General features: G+C 45.2%; 2 protein-coding genes across 7 annotated transcripts in view; one reads left to right on the top strand and one right to left on the bottom strand.

Annotated features, from left to right (window-relative positions):
- Positions 1-20,579, top strand: part of LOC133209421 (GDP-fucose protein O-fucosyltransferase 2-like) — a 150,720-nt gene that overhangs the window by 46,592 nt on the left and 83,549 nt on the right. The window lies entirely within an intron of this gene.
- Positions 1-20,579, bottom strand: part of ADARB1 (adenosine deaminase RNA specific B1) — a 59,861-nt gene that overhangs the window by 31,799 nt on the left and 7,483 nt on the right. The window contains exons 2-3 of one of the 4 annotated variants that reach the window (XM_061348102.1): positions 8,730-8,764; positions 3,261-3,336 (exon numbers count right to left, since the gene is read on the bottom strand). In XM_061348102.1, coding sequence (XP_061204086.1) covers positions 3,261-3,288 — 28 coding nt within the window. In that variant the 5' untranslated portion in view covers positions 3,289-3,336; positions 8,730-8,764. Of the gene's footprint in view, positions 1-3,260; positions 3,337-3,733; positions 3,769-7,198; positions 7,500-8,729; positions 8,765-20,579 lie in introns of those variants that run through there. The other 3 variants (XM_061348101.1, XM_061348103.1, XM_061348104.1) reach the window with 3 other exon arrangements.

Genomic DNA, 20,579 nt, shown 5'->3' on the forward strand with positions numbered 1-20,579 from the left:
GGGGGAAACTTACCTGCTTGCTGAGAGACAACACTCTCCCTGCTTTGTCTTATCTGGAGCACACTTAATTAAATGGAGATTACTCTTAGCTGAACTGAAAGATGTTTCTACCTACCCCTTATACTGCTGCTCTCATTTACTGCCTGGGGAAACTCCAAATCGAGTCATTTTTGCATAAACAACAGGCAGAAAAATACCCCATGTGATCTCTTCAAAGCATCCTTTTAGAAAGAGGTGGAAAATGATCACGGAGAAAGGTCAGGACAGACACATGCTAGTGGCTCGAATGTCCTCCTAAGTGCCCCACTGCTCCCTTGCCTGTAATAATCAATGATAGGCCACACCATGAATTTACACCTGGCAAAACAGCTATTTCTAGTGAATTGACACTGAGATCATAGACAGATGGCTTCTAGCTGTCCTGGGTTTAGCAGTAGCAGTCATTTTTCTCTTTCTTGGTAGCTGGTGCAGTGCTGTGTTTTGACTTTCAGCTGGGAACAGAGCTGAAAAACAATGATGTTTTGGTTTGGCCAAGGACTTTGTGGGCCTCATGCTCTGCCAGGGAGGAGGGGAATCTGGGAGGAGGCAGAGACAGGACTCCTGACCCAAACTGACCAAAGAGGTATTCCATACCACAGCACGTCATGCCCAGGATGTAACTGGGAGTGACCCGGAAGGGGGCTAGAGTGGACTGCAGGGTTGGAGGAGGTATCCGTCGGTGCTTGGTCGGGCTGGGGGGAGGCGAGTTATCGGTCGCCTGGTGATGGGGTGTTGTATTCTCTTCCCTTGTTATTTCCTTTATCATTACTATTATTGGTGGTAGCAGTAGTGATTTGTGTTATACCTTAGTTACTGAACTGTTCTTACCTCAACCCATGGGAGTTGCATTCTTTCTGATTCTCCTCTCCATCCCTCCGAGAGTAGGGGGAGGGCAAGAAGGGGGGGGGAGTGAGTTAACAAGCTGTTTGGTTGGGTTAAACCATGACACTAGCACAAGCTCCTGGGGTGTTCAGAGTGCTGCAGATACGAACTCCATGCAAAGCAACAGAAAATCTAATCAAAGCATTCTAAAAAAACATCTTTCCCAAATCTCTTGTAACATCTTCTCTACGTTCAAAGGTTAAAGGAGGAAAACCTTAAAAACTGAAGTCTGACACACTGCATTTTATCCAGGATATTAATGTAGAATCATGGTATCATAGATGGGTTTGTGTTGGAAGGGGCCTTAAAGCTTCTCCAGTTCCAACCCCTGCCACAGGCAGGGACACCTTCCACTAGAGCAGGGTGCTCCAAGCCCCTGTGTCCAACCTGGCCTTGAACACTGCCAGGGATGGGGCAGTAGAGCTCCATGGCCTCTTCTAGACTCACTCCAGTAGCTCCACCTCCCTCTTGTGCTGTTGCCCCAGAGCTGGATCAGGGCTGCGGGGGGGTCATCACTGTCTTACAGTTTAGCTGAACCAAGATTTCAGCTAATTCTGGCTTCTGCAGAGCAATTCTATTTACACAACTGCAGGCTAGAAATACTGCCTATGCCTACTTCCCTCTCCTGTACAATACCTCCCCAAAGAGGAGTTACATAATAACAAATTAATAGCCAACTTTTGGTATCAAACTTCTTAATCTTCAGAGACAGAAAAATACAGAATTATTAATTTTTTTAAGGATCTCTTCACAAATCAAGGTGAAGAACTCAGTGATTTCACCTTCGATTTCTCCCCCTCAAATCTGATGATTTAACATTTCAAAGTCATTATGTTTGTGTGGGCACAGAGATGCAGGAAGATCTTCTTGCACCTTCTGTTGACTGGACTCATCCAAGTAGCCATTGGTATCTGTAGCTCCCTTTCAAAACCATGGCACAGATGACAACTCTGAACATATTTCTGGGAGACAACAGTGGTTGGGAGACAGCAATGCATGTCTCAAACCTCTGGCTCCCAGTTCCATGGACCCAGCCTCCTGGTAAGACAAAAGGTTCAGTGAATTCCTTCCCATAGGATGCATTAACACACACCAAAAAAACCAACCCAAAAGAGGACAAACATTGATTATTTTGCTTACAGAATGCCCCTGTAAAGTGATGTTTTCTCCAGCTTAGAAAGGAGCTTTTATTCATGCTCAGATACACTCCTTATTGAGGTAAGGGGATGTTTTATATTAAAAAAACCTCTTATGTGAATTATTCAATTCCATCTCTTGCATTTTATGAAGTCCTCCTTAGGGAGACCACTTTTAGAAATAGCTAAAGTAATGAAGTCATTTCTTTTATAGCAAGGAAAGCAAAGTGTCAGCTAGCATCTTCCAGTTCAGTTCACTGTTTTGCTCAAAGAACAGATGCTTTCTCACCAACAAAAGAGTTCTAGGGTTTGGGGTGGTGATGTTTAATTTTTGGCTTTGTATTTTTAAACACAATAACCTAACTTCTTTATCTCCCTATAAAAACGTTCTGTAACCCCTTCAGCCTGAACTACAACTCTTCTGCTCCAAAGTCTCCTACACTGCTGGGCTTTGCCAGTGATGTGCTGGTTAGCCATGGTCACTTAGGGGAAAGAGGGGCACATTTGTTACTATAGCATATTTTTAGAGTCAGGCACAACATGTCAGCATAGCAGCAGTGGAACATGTATTCATCAAAAAAGAGAGTTAAAAAGACAATAATAGTTCAAATATTTGTATGCTTTAGCGAGAACACTTCTCTCCACAGTACCTTTAGCAGTACTTTACTACTGTATGCATCAAGATGATCACTATATTTGACTATTTCTATGCTTAAATGCATTTCAATAGTTCAGGGCTGGAACAATCAGTACTGAATAAGAATAATCAGCCATGCAAGCTCCCCTAGCTCCTCCTTTTGTTTTTCCTTCCTCTATTTCTGCTTCCCCCCATTATTTTATACACTTAGATTCCATCTCCTTCATCTCACTGCTCCCTTCTGACTGGTCCCTCACCCTTAGCATTGGCACTACTGGGACTCTCCCTCTCTTCTTCATTGCTGGTTCAAACCAGGGAAGTATGTTTTTTAATTAGTCAGTTGTTGGAACTAAAATATGAGACATAAGGTATAACTAGAGTAGCATCATGTGCGTTTAAAACACACCTAAGGCAAAAGCTCTGATTCATTCTTGGATGCCACAGTTTAAAACATATGAAGAAGTAAATTTGTGCTTCCCAAGTTTCTTCACAGCCATCCCTGTGCTCAGGAGAAAAAGTCACTTTCAGATACATAAGTGATTACTGTGCAAATAAACACATCTTACTCATGTTTTCTTCATCGTCTATATCCATTGTGAAATACTTTTGCTGGTTTCTTGGCTGGCGGAGACTGCTTCTGTCTGGAAAAGAGAGAGTGGGAGAATTCAGCTTTAAGGTACCAACAATGCAATGTAAAGCATTAAATCTCTCCTCAAAGCAGCAGCCTGGGCATTGGCTTTGCTTTGGGCTGCCCATGGGTTTTGCTCACTTTTCACACAGTGTTTCCCCAAAGTGCCTATTTCTGCAGCTGAAGCGCACTGTGCAGAATGGCAGATTTCACCAGGTTTGCAAGAATTTGGGGGTTTGTATGAGGAACTGCAACATTTTTGATCTGAGAGAGTATGTAAACTACTTTCACTCACTACTGTTTGTTTGGGGGAGGGGGGAGGGTTAAACTCAAAATTAACATCCAATCCACTCTGCAGGTCACCACATAGACAACTGAGGCAGTCAGACCACTGCAGATGCAGCTTCTTACCCAGCACCAAACTGATGAATGTCTGGTTTGGTTAAATCCTGAGCCAGGATCCCTCCAAAAACCAAGATGATCATCAACAACTGAAAGATGTGGCCCCATAGCAAGCAAAACGTGTATTTTATTGCTTTTCTTGCAGTACCACCCATCCCTAGACCCACTGTCACTGGGGCTGGTACATCAATGCCAAGTACCCAAGTGCCAGCAAGAACTGATGAACAACAGAAATCCTTACCGAGGAAGAAGGGATGAGTGAGAAAACTGGGAAAGGAAGAGTTATTTTCCAGAGAAAGTCATAAGAAACACCTACAGCTTGAAGACAATGATTTCACAGAGGATGTGGGAGGAAAGGACGACAGGATGCACTTTACTTTGATTTTTGTGGAGTGTTACACAAATGAAGAGCCAGAGACACTGAGTCGTTGAGATTTCCTCAGTCCCAGCTGGGAAGCAACAGACTTTGAAAGCACCACTTGACAAGATCTGAGCCATTGTGCTAGTGCATGCTCTGAACATGAGCACGATACATGGAGGATTACCTATGCCACTAGTCGGTGCAACAGCCCAAGTCAGGATGGGCAGGATCAACAGCGGTGTCTGATCCAGGTCCCCATCACACCTGGAAATACTTCAAATGTCACAATCCATTTCATTTTTTTCCCCCAATACATCAATTTTTGAGGCCAAAGTGTGCCATGGTACCACTGCAGCAGCACTAGCTTAGGCAACTCATCCCTGGTTGCTGTCCTGGCTAAAGCAGATGGAGAAGGGAAAGGCAAATCAGCTTTTTTCCCTTAAAGAGATTAGAAATTCAAGCAGAACTTTTACTAACCAGGCTACTTTCATTTACTCTATAAAAGCTTCTTAAATTTGCTTTGCTATTCCCATAGAGAAAGCCGATTCTGATCCTAATTAACTCATACTATCAGTAAGTCTATGACTTTGGGCATACTAATACTATCATCCACCAGATTATGATTTGTATCATGGACAGTATTATGCACACTTCAGTGTAGCAGTGAAGAGGAAACATTCCTCTACAGCAACAGAAGCAGCAACACCCATTCTGTATAGATGCACAGCTCAGACACCATCAGCACCAGTCAATAGGTGTGCCAAAGAGGTATAAAAATGGTGCCTACAAAAAGGTGACTTCTTTTGTGGCCTACAAAAACCAAAGTTTATGCATTTCCATGAAAGCACTGGGATTTTATTGCATCATGATGATACATATTTCATAGCAAGCATAGACTAACAAGGCATTTTGGAACCAGAATCAAACTCCGACATCTCCATAGTGTTACCAGCCTGCTGTACACAGTGCCGAGGAATGCCAGTTGCGTCACTGTGTATAAGTTAATGGAGACTGTTCGTGGCATTACTGAAGCTCATATGAGACGGAATTTACACTTTTTATTATTATTAACTTAAATAAATGTGCTAAACAGATTTGGGGGCATCAGTTAACACAGCTCTAAAGAAGGACAGTTGACAGAAGACCTATAAGGTATGTAAGAGATGTGATGCGAGAGTAATAAGCGATGCAGCCAAACAACACTAAGCTGTCTGACCACATTTCCTAATGATGTGTCCTTTCACAGTTTAACCATATGTGCTTAAGAGTGACTCTGAATTTATTCTTTGTATATAATGAATGAACACATTTTTCCCAATCCTTTCCTTATACACAAATACACTTGGGAGCAGTCAGCGGTGCTCAGGATCTTCCTCTAGCACCCAGCACTGCAACAGCCCATCACCTCCCATGTTGCTCTGCTTGCTGACCTGCTCTCTTGCTGGAGACACCTAGCACAGACCCCAGCCTAGTAAGCACATACTTTCCAGTGCTTTGGTTCCCCAGATATTGCCATCTAAGCACCAAAACTCACCCTGCATGGAGCAGGAAGGGTTCCACCTATATGGAACCTATGCCACCTATGTGATCCCATCACATTTCAACTCAACAACATGCATTCCCACTGCAGATATACCCACCTTCTCATGCAAGGAAGAGCTAGAAGAACTACTAAGATACATATCATATTTTAGTATACTAACAGATATGGATTCCTGCTGCATGGGCTCTACAAGCATCCAGAGACTCCTCCCTTTGCTTGGCAAACAACTGCTCAACTGATCCTACCCCGAAACTGTCCTACCACAGCTAGGGTTTCACTTTGATGTCTAAAGCAAGCTGTAAAGTAAACTTGAAGTCTCTCAGACCACCAGAGGTGGGAAGCTATCTTGGGAAGCTGTGTATCTTTCCTTATGACTCCCTACTCCAAGCGCATCACTGCAGCAAGACAACTGTGCGCATTTTAGAGAAGTGCCACCCCACTGATTTCCATTACAATTAACTTCTAAAAACAACCCCCTTCAACTTTTAAATGAATGAATTAGATACACTATTCCTACTTTTCCTAGCAACAAGCATCCAAACAGTACCCGTAACATGCAGAACACAGTACTTGACTGGGGCAGAGAACTTCTCAGCACTTTTCATACACATATTGATTAGGAGATTAATCTTCCAAACTTGCTCCCAATGTGGTCCATAGCTACACTTGTCCCTTGGGAGCAGAGCCCAGCCCCTCCTGGCTCCATCCTCCTGTCAGGCAGTTGTAGGGAGCAATAAGGTCCCCCCTGAGCCTTCTTTTCTCCAGACTAAATCCTCCCAGGTCCTTCAGATGTTCCCCATCACACCTGTGCTCCAGGCCCTGCACCAGCTCCATTGCTCTACTATGGACCCTCTCCAGCACATCAATGTCTCTCAGGTTTCAACTGTACTATGCTGGTGTAGCAGAGGGAATTTTTCCCTTTAACAAACCAAAGTCCACCTGACGGCTCAATCTCCTCACTTTAGCCAAGGAATTCTGCACAGCACCACACACTGCAACCTTAGACTACAACAGTGTCTGTTTTATTTCCCCAAGAAACTAACTGAAAGATTTTAAACTAGATGTTGTCTATAAGCAAGGATGTGCTACAAGAGTACAAGAGAGAGAAAAAAACTTGAGTTTCTTTTGCTTAAATATTCTGTGTACTCAATGCAAGAAAAAGAAGCTATAAAAGGCTCTTAACAGATGCCATGGTTTATCCTCATCATTATGGAAAAACTAGATTATCTTGAACAGAAAATACAGCAACTACCCAATGTTTTCTGTTAACAGAGAATGGCATATATGAAGAAAAATATAGCCTGACAGATGAGCCAAAACTCAGAAGAGAGTACAAGTCAGAAAGCTGCAGCCTTAGATATGTTTCATATGTGTTAAAAAGTGCTCTCCTTCCAAACTCTGAAAGCTAATAAATGTTGGGAGATGCTGAAGGATCCTGTTCAAAATACTTCTTATAAACCCAAGCTAAAGTTGCACTTAGCAATGACAGGTTCAAACCTCCCCTCAAAATGCCTATATTACAACACCCCGTCCATACCCTGTTCTGAGCACACAGCAATTCAAACTCTACCTTGCTGTTCTGCTCGTCGTCTTCTCCTCCTGCGTCTGCAGCGCTGCCGGAGTGCGCTGGAGAGGGTCCCCATGCTGAGTGCCACAGCTAAAGGAGGTGCCATGACCAGCCCTGAAGTCACGCCCAGCACCCCTCACGAGGCAGAGGTGTACCCCCAAAATGCCCCTGTGTTGCCTTGAGATCCCTTCACCCAGCTGAGGCCAGTTGCTCCAAGCAGAGGATGCTCCAATGAATGAAAGCTGCAGCTCATCCCTACCCACCACAAGAGGCACATGTGACAATTAACCCTTCTGTAAGTCAAAGGGACAGGGAAGGGCAGTTTTCTTAGAAGGACAATAGCAAAGACATCCTCACTACTCAGTGTGGAAAGGCAAATTCCTCTTTATTTTGTTATTAAAACAGGAGGACAACTCTTTGGTGAGGCTTCACCCTTATGCGCATCTCAGAAACAAAGACAGACGTAAGTAAAGAGAAGTTTGCACATCCCAAAGCATGAAACCAAATGGCTTCAGTGACCTTGGTAATTTTTCCTCTTCAGGCAGTTTCAGACACTGCCTGAAGAGCATGAATATGAACCTATGGAAATCTTAAAGCGCAACGTTTTAGTCACACATTTTCCAGATGAGGGTTTGTATGCTGGGTCTGAAGAAGAGACTTTCCAATGCCAGTGTTAACTGTGGCATTTCCCAGCCTTTTTATAAACAAAAAAAGCAACATGTGACATTATGGGATAATGTGATATTATAATAATGTGGATTATGTGGAGGGTATCTATACCTACACAGCCTTGAAGGAAAGGCACCACTGATAAAGAGGAAAAGGGGGAAAACACTCCTTAGGATAATTCATTTTGCTCCTTGGAGCAAACAGCACGATTTGCAGAAAGCAAGGCAGCAGCCTATGATCCTATGATTGCTTCAAGTTTCATGTACTGCAGCAATACTGAAGCTAAACTACAGCAACCTCCACAACTGTTATAGGCTAATTACAGCCTCAGCATTGCGCAGCACAGCAAACCTCAAAACACAAAGCTGCTGGCTGCGCACCAGGAACCCCAGGAGCCCCCATACCGTTTGCCTCAGCTTGGAGGTCAGCTCCTCAGGTGGTAAAATCCACTTCAACAGCACCATCTACTGCCACACGGCCTCAAGAACTGATTTTACATCTCTTGCTCCCTTGACCCAGTGCAGAGCCCAGATCCAATTAGAAATAACTTACAATGTTTGCAGTTGTATTCTACAGTAAACTGGCTTCTAATGTAGATTTATTATGAAGTTTTACTGGGGCCAATGTGCATGCAGAAGGGGAAGTCATGTTTTGTAACAGAGTGAGCTATTTCAACAGTATTTTCCTGTTTTCAAACTGGACTGATCCACTGAAGGGATTCAGTCACAAACACAACAGTTTTATATGAGTAATAACGTTTAAAAGAGCTCTTTAAATGCATTCAGACGAATCCCCTGTTCCAAGTTGTGATCTGAATGCAACAATCAGAACACAAAGAATCTCATGATAAGACCTTTGCTTACCTTTTTAACTGTTAGAGACACATGCTGATCCTGCAACCTGGAAAAAGAGGAAACACAGGATTTGTTTCTTTTCCAGATTTAAGTGCATGACAAATGGCAACTCAACCTTAAAAGGGACAAATGGCTGATTCTGTAAGAATGAATAGTATATAATGTACATACACAGTCCCAGGGTCACCTCCCCTGTAATCCCAGCAAAGGGAGAAGAAGAAACAGTCCTGGACATTTCTAGTTGGAAAAATTAACAGGAATAAAACCAAATTAATAAAGACTGGAGATGCTTGGGGCCAGGAGAAACATCCCATAGGTACAAGCAGCTGTCCAGCAGAACACCATGTGCAACCTCTGCACCTTCTAGCAGTAAAGGTCAGCACAAAGTGTGGTCAATAATAGCTTAAGACTAAAATCAGCTTCTGTGTTAGCACAGGCAACGTATCCTGTGGGAAAAACACCACCTTCCAGTACAATCCCCTTTTCAAACACCAGTTTCTTGATGCTGCTGGCATCAGTGATGGCAAAACTGGAAGATCCCTCAAGTACCAGCAGTGGGGTGGGAAAGAAACAGCAGATGTAGGGTAAGGAACATACAGGATAATGGGAAGGACTAATAATACAACAAACTGTCTTTTCTTTCCATGAATACACATAGAGTGCCCAGCTGTTCCAACAGGAGCAGATGGCTTTATTTTTGTAGATAACCTCCTAATTATAAGAAAGTACATGACTTCAGTGTGAAGATCACACTGTTCTAAACTGGTCCAGCAAATCTCAGAAGCTGTTCCCAAAGGAACAGACTGTTTCAGTCAAGCAGCTACAACCTGCAGAAAAACACGCAGTGTCACAGCTGATCAGAGTGCGGGCATCACCTGTACCTATAAAGGATCTGGGTATTAGCACCTCGAGAAGACAAAAATCCTCCGCTGAGACACTGCCCACAAGAGGGTGCTGGCACCCTACGAAACCTTCTCTATATGTAAGTTACACAGCACAGCCTGGGACAATACAAACTGATGGATGCATCAAGAGTGTCTTAAACTGGGTGGCACAACTTAGGCAAGAAGAGATCTGACAAGATATTTGAATACCATATACTAGAAGATTCTGCTGCTCTCTGGGGAGACCCTCCCCTGCAGTCCTGATCCAGCTCTGGGGCAACAGCACAAGAGGGACGTGGAGCTGTTGGAGTGAGTGCAGAGGAGGCCATGGAGATGCTGCGAGGGCTGGAGCAGCTCTGCTCTGGAGCCAGGCTGAGAGAGCTGGGCTGCTTCAGCCTGGACAAGAGAAGGCTCCTTAAGGGGAGACCTCAGAGCAGCTCCAGTGCCTCAAGGGGCTGCAGGAAACCTGGAGAGGGGCTTTGGACAAGGGCCTGTAGGGACAGGACAAGGGGAATGGCTTTAACCTGCCAGAACAGGGGAGACTGAGATGAGCTCTTAGGCAGAAGCTCTTCCCTGTGAGGGTGCTGAGGCGCTGGCACAGGGTGCCCAGAGAAGCTGTGGCTGCCCCATCCCTGGCAGTGTTCAAGGCCAGGTTGGACACAGGGGCTTGGAGCCCCCTGCTCTAGTGGAAGGTGTCCCTGCCTGTGGCAGGGGTTGGGACTGGATGAGCTTCAACCCAAACCAGGCTGGGATTCTGTGACAGTTGCATTAATTCAGTCTCAGGGTTCTTCTTCCAAAGATGTTTCAATTTCCCAACATTTCATGGTGGCATTTCCCAATAATCCTGAAAAAAATGCCAATAATAATTTGATTTTAGCGTGAAGCAGTGACAATACCTAGAAAGCTCAACACAGCCTCAACTGCGGTCAGCTTCCCATACTGCAATGGACTACACTCAAGCCCACCAAATGGGAATACTGTATTTACAGCATGACAATTTACCATTTCCTCTAATTCTTCCCAACCTAGCAGCCTATATCCACTAAAACCTCTTCCAAACCCTCAGAATATAAATTATAAACGATGTTTGATGTGGATTTCCCATATTTGTGACACACAAAAAAAAATATTACTTTAAAAGAGTTTTTGATAATTTCCTTTCTACATGAGCATTGCTTTAAATAAAGTCATAATTAATCCTGAGACAACAAAGTGTTAGTAGTTTTTAACTAGGTTTTTATGCCATTATAACATCTAGTTGCTTCACAAACTGTTATTCCTTATATTACCACAGTCAGTCATTCCCTGAGTTTCAAACAAACATAATTCATGAGACTTGGAACTTAAACTAACTTTACTGTAACTAAGTACAAAAAGCCTTTATATATTGACAGCTGTGGACAGTTTTACAGGGTAAGAAGCAGCCCACAAGCATGAGGCATATGGAACAGTTTTAAAGCTCAGCTTAAAAACGTATCTATAGGGAAAACCCACACGTTCCTCCTCTAACTCCTCATTATCTAGCTGGCGAACTGCAGCAGTCCAAGACCAAGAGCTGGGTACTGCTTCCTTCTGCACAGCACAGCCATGCTGAACATTAAAACACCACGTTCCTTCTCAACATCAGCAACAAAGATGCTTTATGATTTCTTGCTTAGAAAACCACTTCTATTTTAATCTCCATCACACTGGGCTATTGCAGCAGGCAGGGCAATGCGGGCAGATGCCAGCTCAGGGCTCCAAGGGTCCTAATTCAGCAGAGGATGGCTCTGTCCCCAGTTCTTGTGGCTCACACCAATGTCAGCAGCAGAAAAGGTCCCTGTGAGGCAGGCTCCAGCCCAGAGCCTGTGGTCTGGCACTAACCCTCTTCATTGGCAAGCGTGGACTGACAAAGCCAGCTTCACTGATCAAGGACTGGGAGCAGTAAAGATGGGTAGCGATGAAAAATGAGACTTGGAGCACCTTAAACCAGTGAAGATGCTAAACTGGAAAAAAAGGGAAATACCACTATGGTACAAAAAACTGTAACAAACCTCTCATCTCCAGCAGGTCCTACATGGAGGCAGATGGGTAATTTAAGGCTTGCACAAGTCACAGATGCTTCCCTTTGACAGGACAAGGGGGATGGCTTTAGACGACAGAGAGGAGATTGAGATGAGCTCTTAGGCAGAAGCTCTTCCCTGTGAGGGTGCTGAGGCGCTGGCACAGGGTGCCCAGAGAAGCTGTGGCTGCCCCATCCCTGGCAGTGTTCAAGGCCAGGTTGGACACAGGGGCTTGGAGCAACCTGCTCCAGTGGAAGGTGTCCCTGCCCGTGGCAGGAGGTTGGAACTGGACAAGTTTTAAGGTCCCTTCCAATCCAAACCATTCCATAGTTCTATGATTATGTGGCTTAACATTAGAGTTCAGATATCAATGCCTGGTAAAAAGATGCAAAATTATTATCTCCGAGTTTAACAGTGTTCCAAACTGTGAGATTACACCCTGCATTAAGGATGTATGAGTATCTTCTCTAGCCTTTACTATGGGATGTCACTCCCCACAGACTTTACTGCTTCATGACCTTTGACACAACACACTTTATTCAGAGACTTTTAAACACATGATGCCAGGGAGAAAAGCAAAGGGCTGCTGTCAGCTCCCTCCAGCCTCCTGCTGCAGCAAGCTGAGAGATGGACCAGCCATGAGCAAAGGTGGGATGAAGTGTGCTCACTATAGGAGAAACCAGGGATACCTGACAGTGGTCAAATGACACAAAGTAGACTAAACCCCACTCCTGCCAACAAGATCCAAGGGGCACAGGCATACCCCCCCCCACACACACACGCAAACGACAGCAGGAAAAAGCATCTTACATAGCCCAGCCAATAAATTGCATTAGTTTTATCAGTGGAGGATTAGAAGGCAACTTGATTGCAGTTTACAGCACCTCTAAGAAGATAAAACAGCAGAAGAGGGTGCTGCAACTTCAATAGCTAGAGTACACTGAGATAAAACGTACAGGCTGGAAACAGGGCTCAACACAGATACTGTTTGTGCACATTTTGGGCTTAGCCTTGGAGCTGAATCCCAACGCTAACTCCATGAGTCTGCAGCTCGCCAACAGCTCCCCCCCCCCACCAGGAGAAACCGCATGAAACTGCAGCCACTGAGCACAAAAAGCCAGGAAGGACAAATTAAACCAGGAAACAAAAGCCTGGGCATCCAACAGCAGCAGCCACCCTACCCCACCAGAGAGGCTGTGGTCACTGCCTGTGCATGCTATACTATGATGATTGTTATTATTACTATTATTATCATTCAAATAAATGTTATGCATTGAACATTAGGAGGGTTTCAAACCCTTTGGCTTTACCTTGCACATGACAGGAACTCCATGCACAGGGAAGTTAAGAGCCTGTGGGAGAAAAATGAGTCACGTTGTTTTCCCAAACAAAGGCTCAGGGTGTGAGTAGCTGGAAATCACGCTTCCGGGTCAGTTTTCTCCCTGCTTCCCTATTTGTACATACAGGCCCATTTTGTGTTCCAGGCTGAGCTGGAGACTGCAGGAGAGCGATGCAGGGATAGAGCCCCAAGGGAGCTGGGAAGGGAAGAGCTGCCAAAGGCTGCACAGAGCTGTAACTTGTATCCTCCCCCTTGCACACAGGATCACTCCCATTCCAGCACACACCAGTCTCTCCCAACATCCCAGTCCAGCTGCAGCTCCTTTCACAGCCCAACCTTGGGGCTCAATCACAAGCAAGCACTCTGACCTACCTGCAGGCACATGGTGGTCCTTGCAAGGAAAAGGGGATCACGCCATCTGCCTCAATGCAGCAAGGAGCCAAGAGACCTGTGTCTGCATCTTACACTGGGTTTACTTCCCCACAGAGGCCTGCTCTTGGGCCATCATAGCAGGCATGTTGAGCACACAGCAGCAGACTTGGCAAGCTGAACTCAAAGGACCCCTTGTTTATCACTCAAGTCTCACCAGCAGCCTGCATTCCCATGGTGGGATTCTGCATGCGTCTATCACTGCAGTGCTTCTGGAAGAACCAGCTACCGGACTTCTAAGAATATGAAAGCAGCACCTTTCACTTCTAAAATCACATTTCTGCTTTTCCCCCACGATAAATGAGATGAACTTTATCATATGAAGTAGATGAACTTCAAATTAACTCTTGAGAGGGCTCCATTCTCTGGCAGTGTTCTGGAAGCCCTCCTCTGGATCCAGCAGTTGCAGCTAGCTGTTTGGGATTTCTCTAACCCAAGCCTGATTCAAACCTGAAACAACTACTTCCAGAGTAGTTGTGTTATTCAATATCAAATATCTGCATGCTAGAAAAAAAACCACCACCAACCACACTTATGGTGTAAAATCTGACTTTCATCACCACTCTGGTGTGTGGGCAGAGTGTTTGCCATCACAGAACATTAGACATTTTACAGCCACGTTGTGCAGAAATGGTACTTACCACCTTCTTACTCCAGAAATTGTAATACATCCCTGAGTCTCACAAGACCAGCAAGGGAAACACCCAGTAGACTGCATAGGGCAGAAGGAGAGCAGGAAAGAAGGAGGATGCTGGCATGCCCCAAGCTCTGCTCAGGGTGTCATGTCCTGAACAACCACTTGGCTTGCATTACCTGCACACAGGAAAAGGCTGGAAAAGGTTTGCATGTCCTGCTTCTTGAGCAGAAGCCACAGCTGAGGGCAACTGGATCAGAACTTGTGAATGTATCAAGACAGTGACTTGAGACTGCAGAAGATGAATTTGATGCAGAGTTGTCAGTAGGTAACTCATACACTCATCTTCATTTGTCTTTCTGAGTTTACATAAATACCTTTTCAGATAATATAACATCTCTTGCTGAATAGTAAAGTTGCTCCTGATAGTCAAAGGAAATGAGGCTAATGAGAGTAGAAATACCTACACTTACTTTATCTACTAAATAACTGCTCTAGTGGAAGGTGTCCCTGCAGGCGGCAGGGAATTGGAACTGGATGAGCATTAAGGTCCCTTCCCACCCAAACCAGATTCTGTGAAAACAGAGGGAAACATAAAATACACTGTTTAAGACAGAGCTCAGCAAAGCCCCCTAATACAGGATCCAGCTGATCCCATAAACCAAAACAATGAAATGGCAGAGCATGAAGATCAGGCTTTTGCCACCAAAGCTTTGCTTCTCCAAGTACAAGTCTTTTACAACCTCATGGGAACTTTGGGGTTGACTCTCCCCTTGACTAACAGAGAAAACACCAGTTCTCTCACTTAACTATCCCAGGTCAAAGCAAATGCCATTTCCAGTTCCTAGCTAGCAAACCTCTTTGTTCTTACTCCAAACACTGCCCCTTTCCATGTGGGTTTTGGGGAGTGGTTTCTCCACCCTTTGTGCATTTATAGGCAGAAGCCCTTTATAATTCATTACTGTTCCTTGAAAGCAGGAGGTTATAGTTACTTAAATCGTAGCTGCCCCCAGAATTATAGGTAGGAACAGCTACTAGAAGTCATGTTAGAAAAGAGCGGTGAAGAAACTTTACACAAAAGTGTAAGTCTCATTTCCCTCTCCACGAGTTAGTCAAATCTAAGTTTTAATACTGGGTGAGAGAAGAGTTGTTTCAGTTACACGTACTGACCTTCAGATACTATTTTTAATACAATTTAGTGTAATTACAACATCTTGGTGAGGTTTTTTGTTGTTCCCACATCAGCTCCTCAACTTCAGTACTTCCATGGTGTCAGCGTCTGTATTCCCTACATAGTGGTAAACTCTATTCTTCTGCTTCTGTAATGGGACTTCATTTTGAACCCACAAATGTGTTTTGCTGATTCATTAGCAGCCTTATACCTGTATAAACGTATGATAACTGGGAAAGCTGCAGAAATACTTCTGGTGGAAGATGCAAAAATTGGCTTTTAGAAGGAAAAAAAAAACAAACACTTTCAATGGGAATTAATTCCTCTATGTATTAGTTGAGCCAGCTCTTGAGTAAGACTGGCCAAAAAGAAAGCCTTGCTGAGCAACAGCAGGAGGATGAGCTTCAGGAGGACACCAGTGGTCAAACTATGAATTCTCACTTTACTGGAGATGCAGTGCATCAGGGAAACACTGGTTAGAAGCAGCAGAACTGACTTCACCTAGACTATGTTCCCCTCTCAAGAAATGGCACATCTTTCATAACAGTCACCAGCAGTCAGATGGGAAGTGACGGAGTTAGAGTTAACACCACTTGTTTATATAAATCAACACGGTATTTGATATAACATCATAATGATTAACTAGTTCTGCAGAGATGATGGCAACTTTACAGAATCCCAGCCTGGTTTCAGTTGGAAGGGACCTTAAAGCTCATCCAGTTCCAACCCCTTCCACAGGCAGGGACACCTTCCACTAGAGCAGGTTGCTCCAAGCCCCTGTGTCCAACCTGGCCTTGAACACTGCCAGGGATGGGGCAGCCACAGCTTCTCTGGGCACCCTGTGCCAGCGCCTCAGCACCCTCACAGGGAAGAGCTTCTGCCTAAGAGCTCATCTCAGTCTCCCCTGTTCTGGCAGGTTAAAGCCATTCCCCTTGTCCTGTCCCTACAGGCCCTTGTCCAAAGCCCCTCTCCAGGTTTCCTGCAGCCCCTTGAGGCACTGGAGCTGCTCTAAGGTCTCCCCTTGAGGAGCCTTCTCTTGTCCAGGCTGAAGCAGCCCAGCTCTCTCAGCCTGGCTCCAGAGCAGAGCTGCTCCAGCCCTCGCAGCATCTCTGTGGCCCACCAGATTGAAAGGGCTCAAAAGCAGAGAGGACAGAATCCTGCTAGAGGGGACACTTTCTTTGGGAGGTGGGGCAAAATTGCCAATACAACAGAATTATTTATATTGTGATCTTGCATGGCGAAAATCATACACAGGCCCCTGCCCATCTTTGCCATCCCTTGCAAATCAGTATCATCTCAAAGCAAAAGGCAAGTAGGGAAGGACTACAGGGCACAGGGAATTCAAGGGAAGTCTCCCAAGAGCTGCTCTAACAGAACAAATCAGAGTATGACTGTTCCAAATACAGAAGGGAGAGAAAGAAATGGAAGCAATTATGTGTCCTGGAATGGAGTGCTGCATGGAACCAAACGAGGCTTTTTGTCTGAAGGCAAGAAATAATCAATGCTTTTCAGGCAAAATGATACCTGCTGCAAGTGACGGCAGAGCAGGGACTACACTGCATTGAGCCACGAGCACCTTTACTCCTCTGCAGCCTTTCAGAAAGCATTTCCAAATGTCCCCAGGAGGGGAGGAGCTGGCCATGGAAGGAAGGATGGAAGGGCTGATGGAAGCCAGCCTTCACATGGGGACAAGGGACACCTTGCTGAGCTACATCTCTTGGTTGTATTTCCTTCCACTGCAGCCAAAACCACAGCAGTGTGATGGCATCCAAGCTGCCTGCTGTGGTATGGGATGCTGCTGCCATCCTCCCCACCTCATGGGGCATGGACACAGCTGTACCACCACCACCACAGGCCTCCTCCTTCTCTCCCACCTCCCACACATCCACCAACACACGCATAAGGTCTAAATAGGTCCTGAAGGAATTAAAACCAGCAGGAAATGAAAGGAGGAATGAGCATTGCTGCTGTGCTGCAAATGCTCTTGCACCAGGGTGGAAATTCCCCATTCCCCTGGCACACACACAGACACAAGGAAGACATCAAGCTTGCTTCAGGTCCATGATAACAGAATGACAGAGTGGAAGAGCCACACTAAGATCACCTCAGCCACCAAAGCAAACAGTAACCTCAGTTCATACAAGAAGAAGCCAAGTTATTGAGGGCAATTCAGATTATGCACTTACTTTAGTAGTGTTCCACTGGATCTGAGTTGGTTTTAGACTGAAACCTTTATTCTTGACAAAGCACCAAACATAAAACATTACACATATTCATGTATTTCATATACATGCATATACTACACACATTGTCTGTGGTGTGAAGAAGCAGCTACTGATTTAGGAACATAGGGAGTTGGATTTCTCTGAAGGACAACCTAAGCAACATGAACGCACACTAAACAAGAAGCCAAGACTTGAGCTCTGTGAGATTAAAACCTCCAATAAACACACCAGCAGCACCCTAACACAGCTCCAAAAGTCACTGATTCAAACTATCCCTCTGCACCACACACTTAAGTACTGTTCGTTACCAGTGCTGCCAGGATAAAGCCCAGCAAACTGCTCCAGCAAGAGGAGTTTGCATGTGTTGTAAGTACCAGGAGAGGTAAAAATACACATTTATACTCACTTTCCCAGACTTCTGCACATGGAGGGGGGAGATGCTGTTTCCAGGCTGCTCAGAGGGCTGTGCTGTGCCCATATTTCACAGGACAACCGTATCAGAGGGATGTATACCAGTCTCAGAACCATGACTGTCAACCTTCCCCAGTGCAAAAAGCTGGTTATGGGTATAGTTAAGACATGGTTATAGGTAAAGAGCAAGAGCAGGAGATACTTTACAGAGGCAGTGATGCATTCTGTATTGAACAATTCACTCCCATTCTGTTAGGACAGGCCAATGTCTAGTTGTTCTTCTGGGTCTCCTTAACAGAGCAAGCCTGCAGCTAAATGGACAGTGTAATGCCTACGTCTTCCCAGGAAAAGGAATTATCCTGTCCTGATTAATACAGTTTATGTCCCATCTGGATTATAGCAAATGTACTCAACCTAAGCAAGAAACCACAAGAAGGCAGTAAGACAGACAAGCAATCCAGGAAGAAGTATGAATGCCAAAGCCAAAACCTTCCCTAACGGTGAGAAGCTATGTTACAGTTGAAGACACTAGGAGAAAAAATCCTTTCCCTACTTTCTGCCATCACAGCCTAGAAGCTATGACCTTCAAAATATCGGCTTTTTTCCCATAGGATTCAAAGCAGCCTGCTTCATCCAAGCTGTCTATAGACCAGGTGATATCTGCCAAGAGAATCCTAGGATCACAGAATGATTTAGGTTGGAAAGGCCCTTAAAGAATAAAAGTCAATAGGCATATTCCTCAACAAAGCTTTTGCTGCAAGAATCAAATGCTTTATTTTTGGCTCTTCCACAGAAAGCAAGCAGGAGCAGCTATTTAGAAAATGCTCCACAGCTATCATAGAAGGTTGCTTAAGAGTGGAAAGCCAACTTTTCTTTCAAGTGAATGTCTTGAATGAATTATGGGCAAGAAAGAAAAGATCAGAAGTAGAGCAAAGGACAACTTTTTCAATGCTGAAGGAGCCAGCCAGGACATCACAAATCATAGAATCATGGACTAGTTTGTGTTGAAGGGACCTTAAAGCTCATCCAGTTCCAACACCATGCCACCGGCAGGGACACCTTCCACTAGAGCAGGGTGCTCCAAGCCCCTGTGTCCAACCTGGCCTTGAACTCTGCCAGGGATGGGGCAGCCACAGCTTCTCTGGCTCCAAAGCTGAGAGAAGCCATGTATGTTCATAACAGGGCTGGCAAAACCAGCCTCAGAAGTACTGTGGTTCACTGAGTGGGATCTCACCTCCTGACTGCTGGATCAGACTGACCCTACACAAAAAGCAGGCAGCTTTGCCTAAGGAATATTGCATGAGGAGGCCAAAGGGAATGGAAAATGAACAGTGGAGATGGGAACACTCTAACAGTGTTGAGCATTATGTGGGCTACAGAAAAGCTGAAATGCAGTGAAGGGAGAAAGGAACATGGAATTATAGGAACACGAGCTGTATTTACTTAGGGTATATTATATTTACTCCATCTCCACGGCCTAGCGTTCAAGTTTGTATTTCTGGCATGCTCAAGCTCCCATGAGCATGAGGTGCTGATCTGCTGCATGCAGCAACCAAACCTGGTACCTTTGTCAAACTGCGGTGAGCCACCAGGTCTGCTCCTATGCCACACACAGATCCAACGCTGGAATACGGGGTAATCAGCAGACTGGAGCCTCTGTGCAGGTCTCCTAAGGAGGGATCGGGCTCCTAAGGAAGGATCGGGCAGCCTCGGCCCCGCTCGGCACCACGGAGAGCTCCCTCGCTCGCTCCCTCCCTCCCTCCCGGCAGGCGCGGGGACCCGAAGCCCATTCTCGCAGCATCAGCGCCGGGGAAGGCTGCGGGATAACCTCATTCCCTGCCCTCCCTCAAGCTTTCCCGACGGCTCAGCGAGGCCTGAGCCCCGACGGGAGGTACGCGAACCTCCTGCGCGGGGAGTCTGACAGATGTCAATCACCGCCTCGGCCTTTTCAAGGCGATGAACCTTCCTAGAAAGGCAAATGCAGGTGTTTGCCACCAGACAGTCGCTTTGCTTTCAAAGCAGGAAAAACCCGCACCGTTTCACAGGCTGTATCCAACGAATCTGTACACAGAAAAATTACTCTCGACAGCACCAAAGGAAACAGACAGGGCCGGCGCAAAAGAAGCCGTTTATGCATGAAGAATGACGCCATCTTCCAGAAGCATAAATAAATTATCACTTTGGCAATAAATCCGAGCCACAGCCCAATAGAACTATTCTGGGCAAGCTCATTCATAGATCTTATTAACGGTGAACCTGGTTCCTTTATGAACTCAGGAGCAGCAGGAGGAAAAGCATATAAGAAGATTATGTAAATACTATATTTAAGCATATGTAAGGGCAGTGAATGAAATACTGATTATTCACTCGATTCAAAAAAAAACCAACCACTTACTAAAAATAGCTTTCAGGGGATAAGAGAAACTAGGCTGCACCAGAAAAAACCCAGACCCAGCTGCAGTGGTACTTGCTGTCCCTCATCATCTGCATACATCACTGCTAAGGTCTACAGAAATCAACTTTGAGATAAAGCACCCAGCGGGGATAAACTACCCAAAGGCTTTCAGATTACTGCACCCCTGGCAGAGACAGGAAGCATTTCCAACTCATGTTAACCTAGCTCCCTGAATTGCTGCAAAGAAGTTCAAAGATGGGGGGGGAAATCAAGGCTTTACTGTACTGGAAGGACCTGAGAGTTCTCATGACAGCAGGGATGCTACAACTCC

Source organism: Neopsephotus bourkii, unplaced genomic scaffold, assembly GCF_033783945.1.
Source record: "Neopsephotus bourkii isolate Nb327-2 ecotype Australia unplaced genomic scaffold, CSIRO-AGI_Nbou_v1 NB_335, whole genome shotgun sequence".
NCBI classification, from domain to species: domain Eukaryota; kingdom Metazoa; phylum Chordata; class Aves; order Psittaciformes; family Psittacidae; genus Neopsephotus; species Neopsephotus bourkii.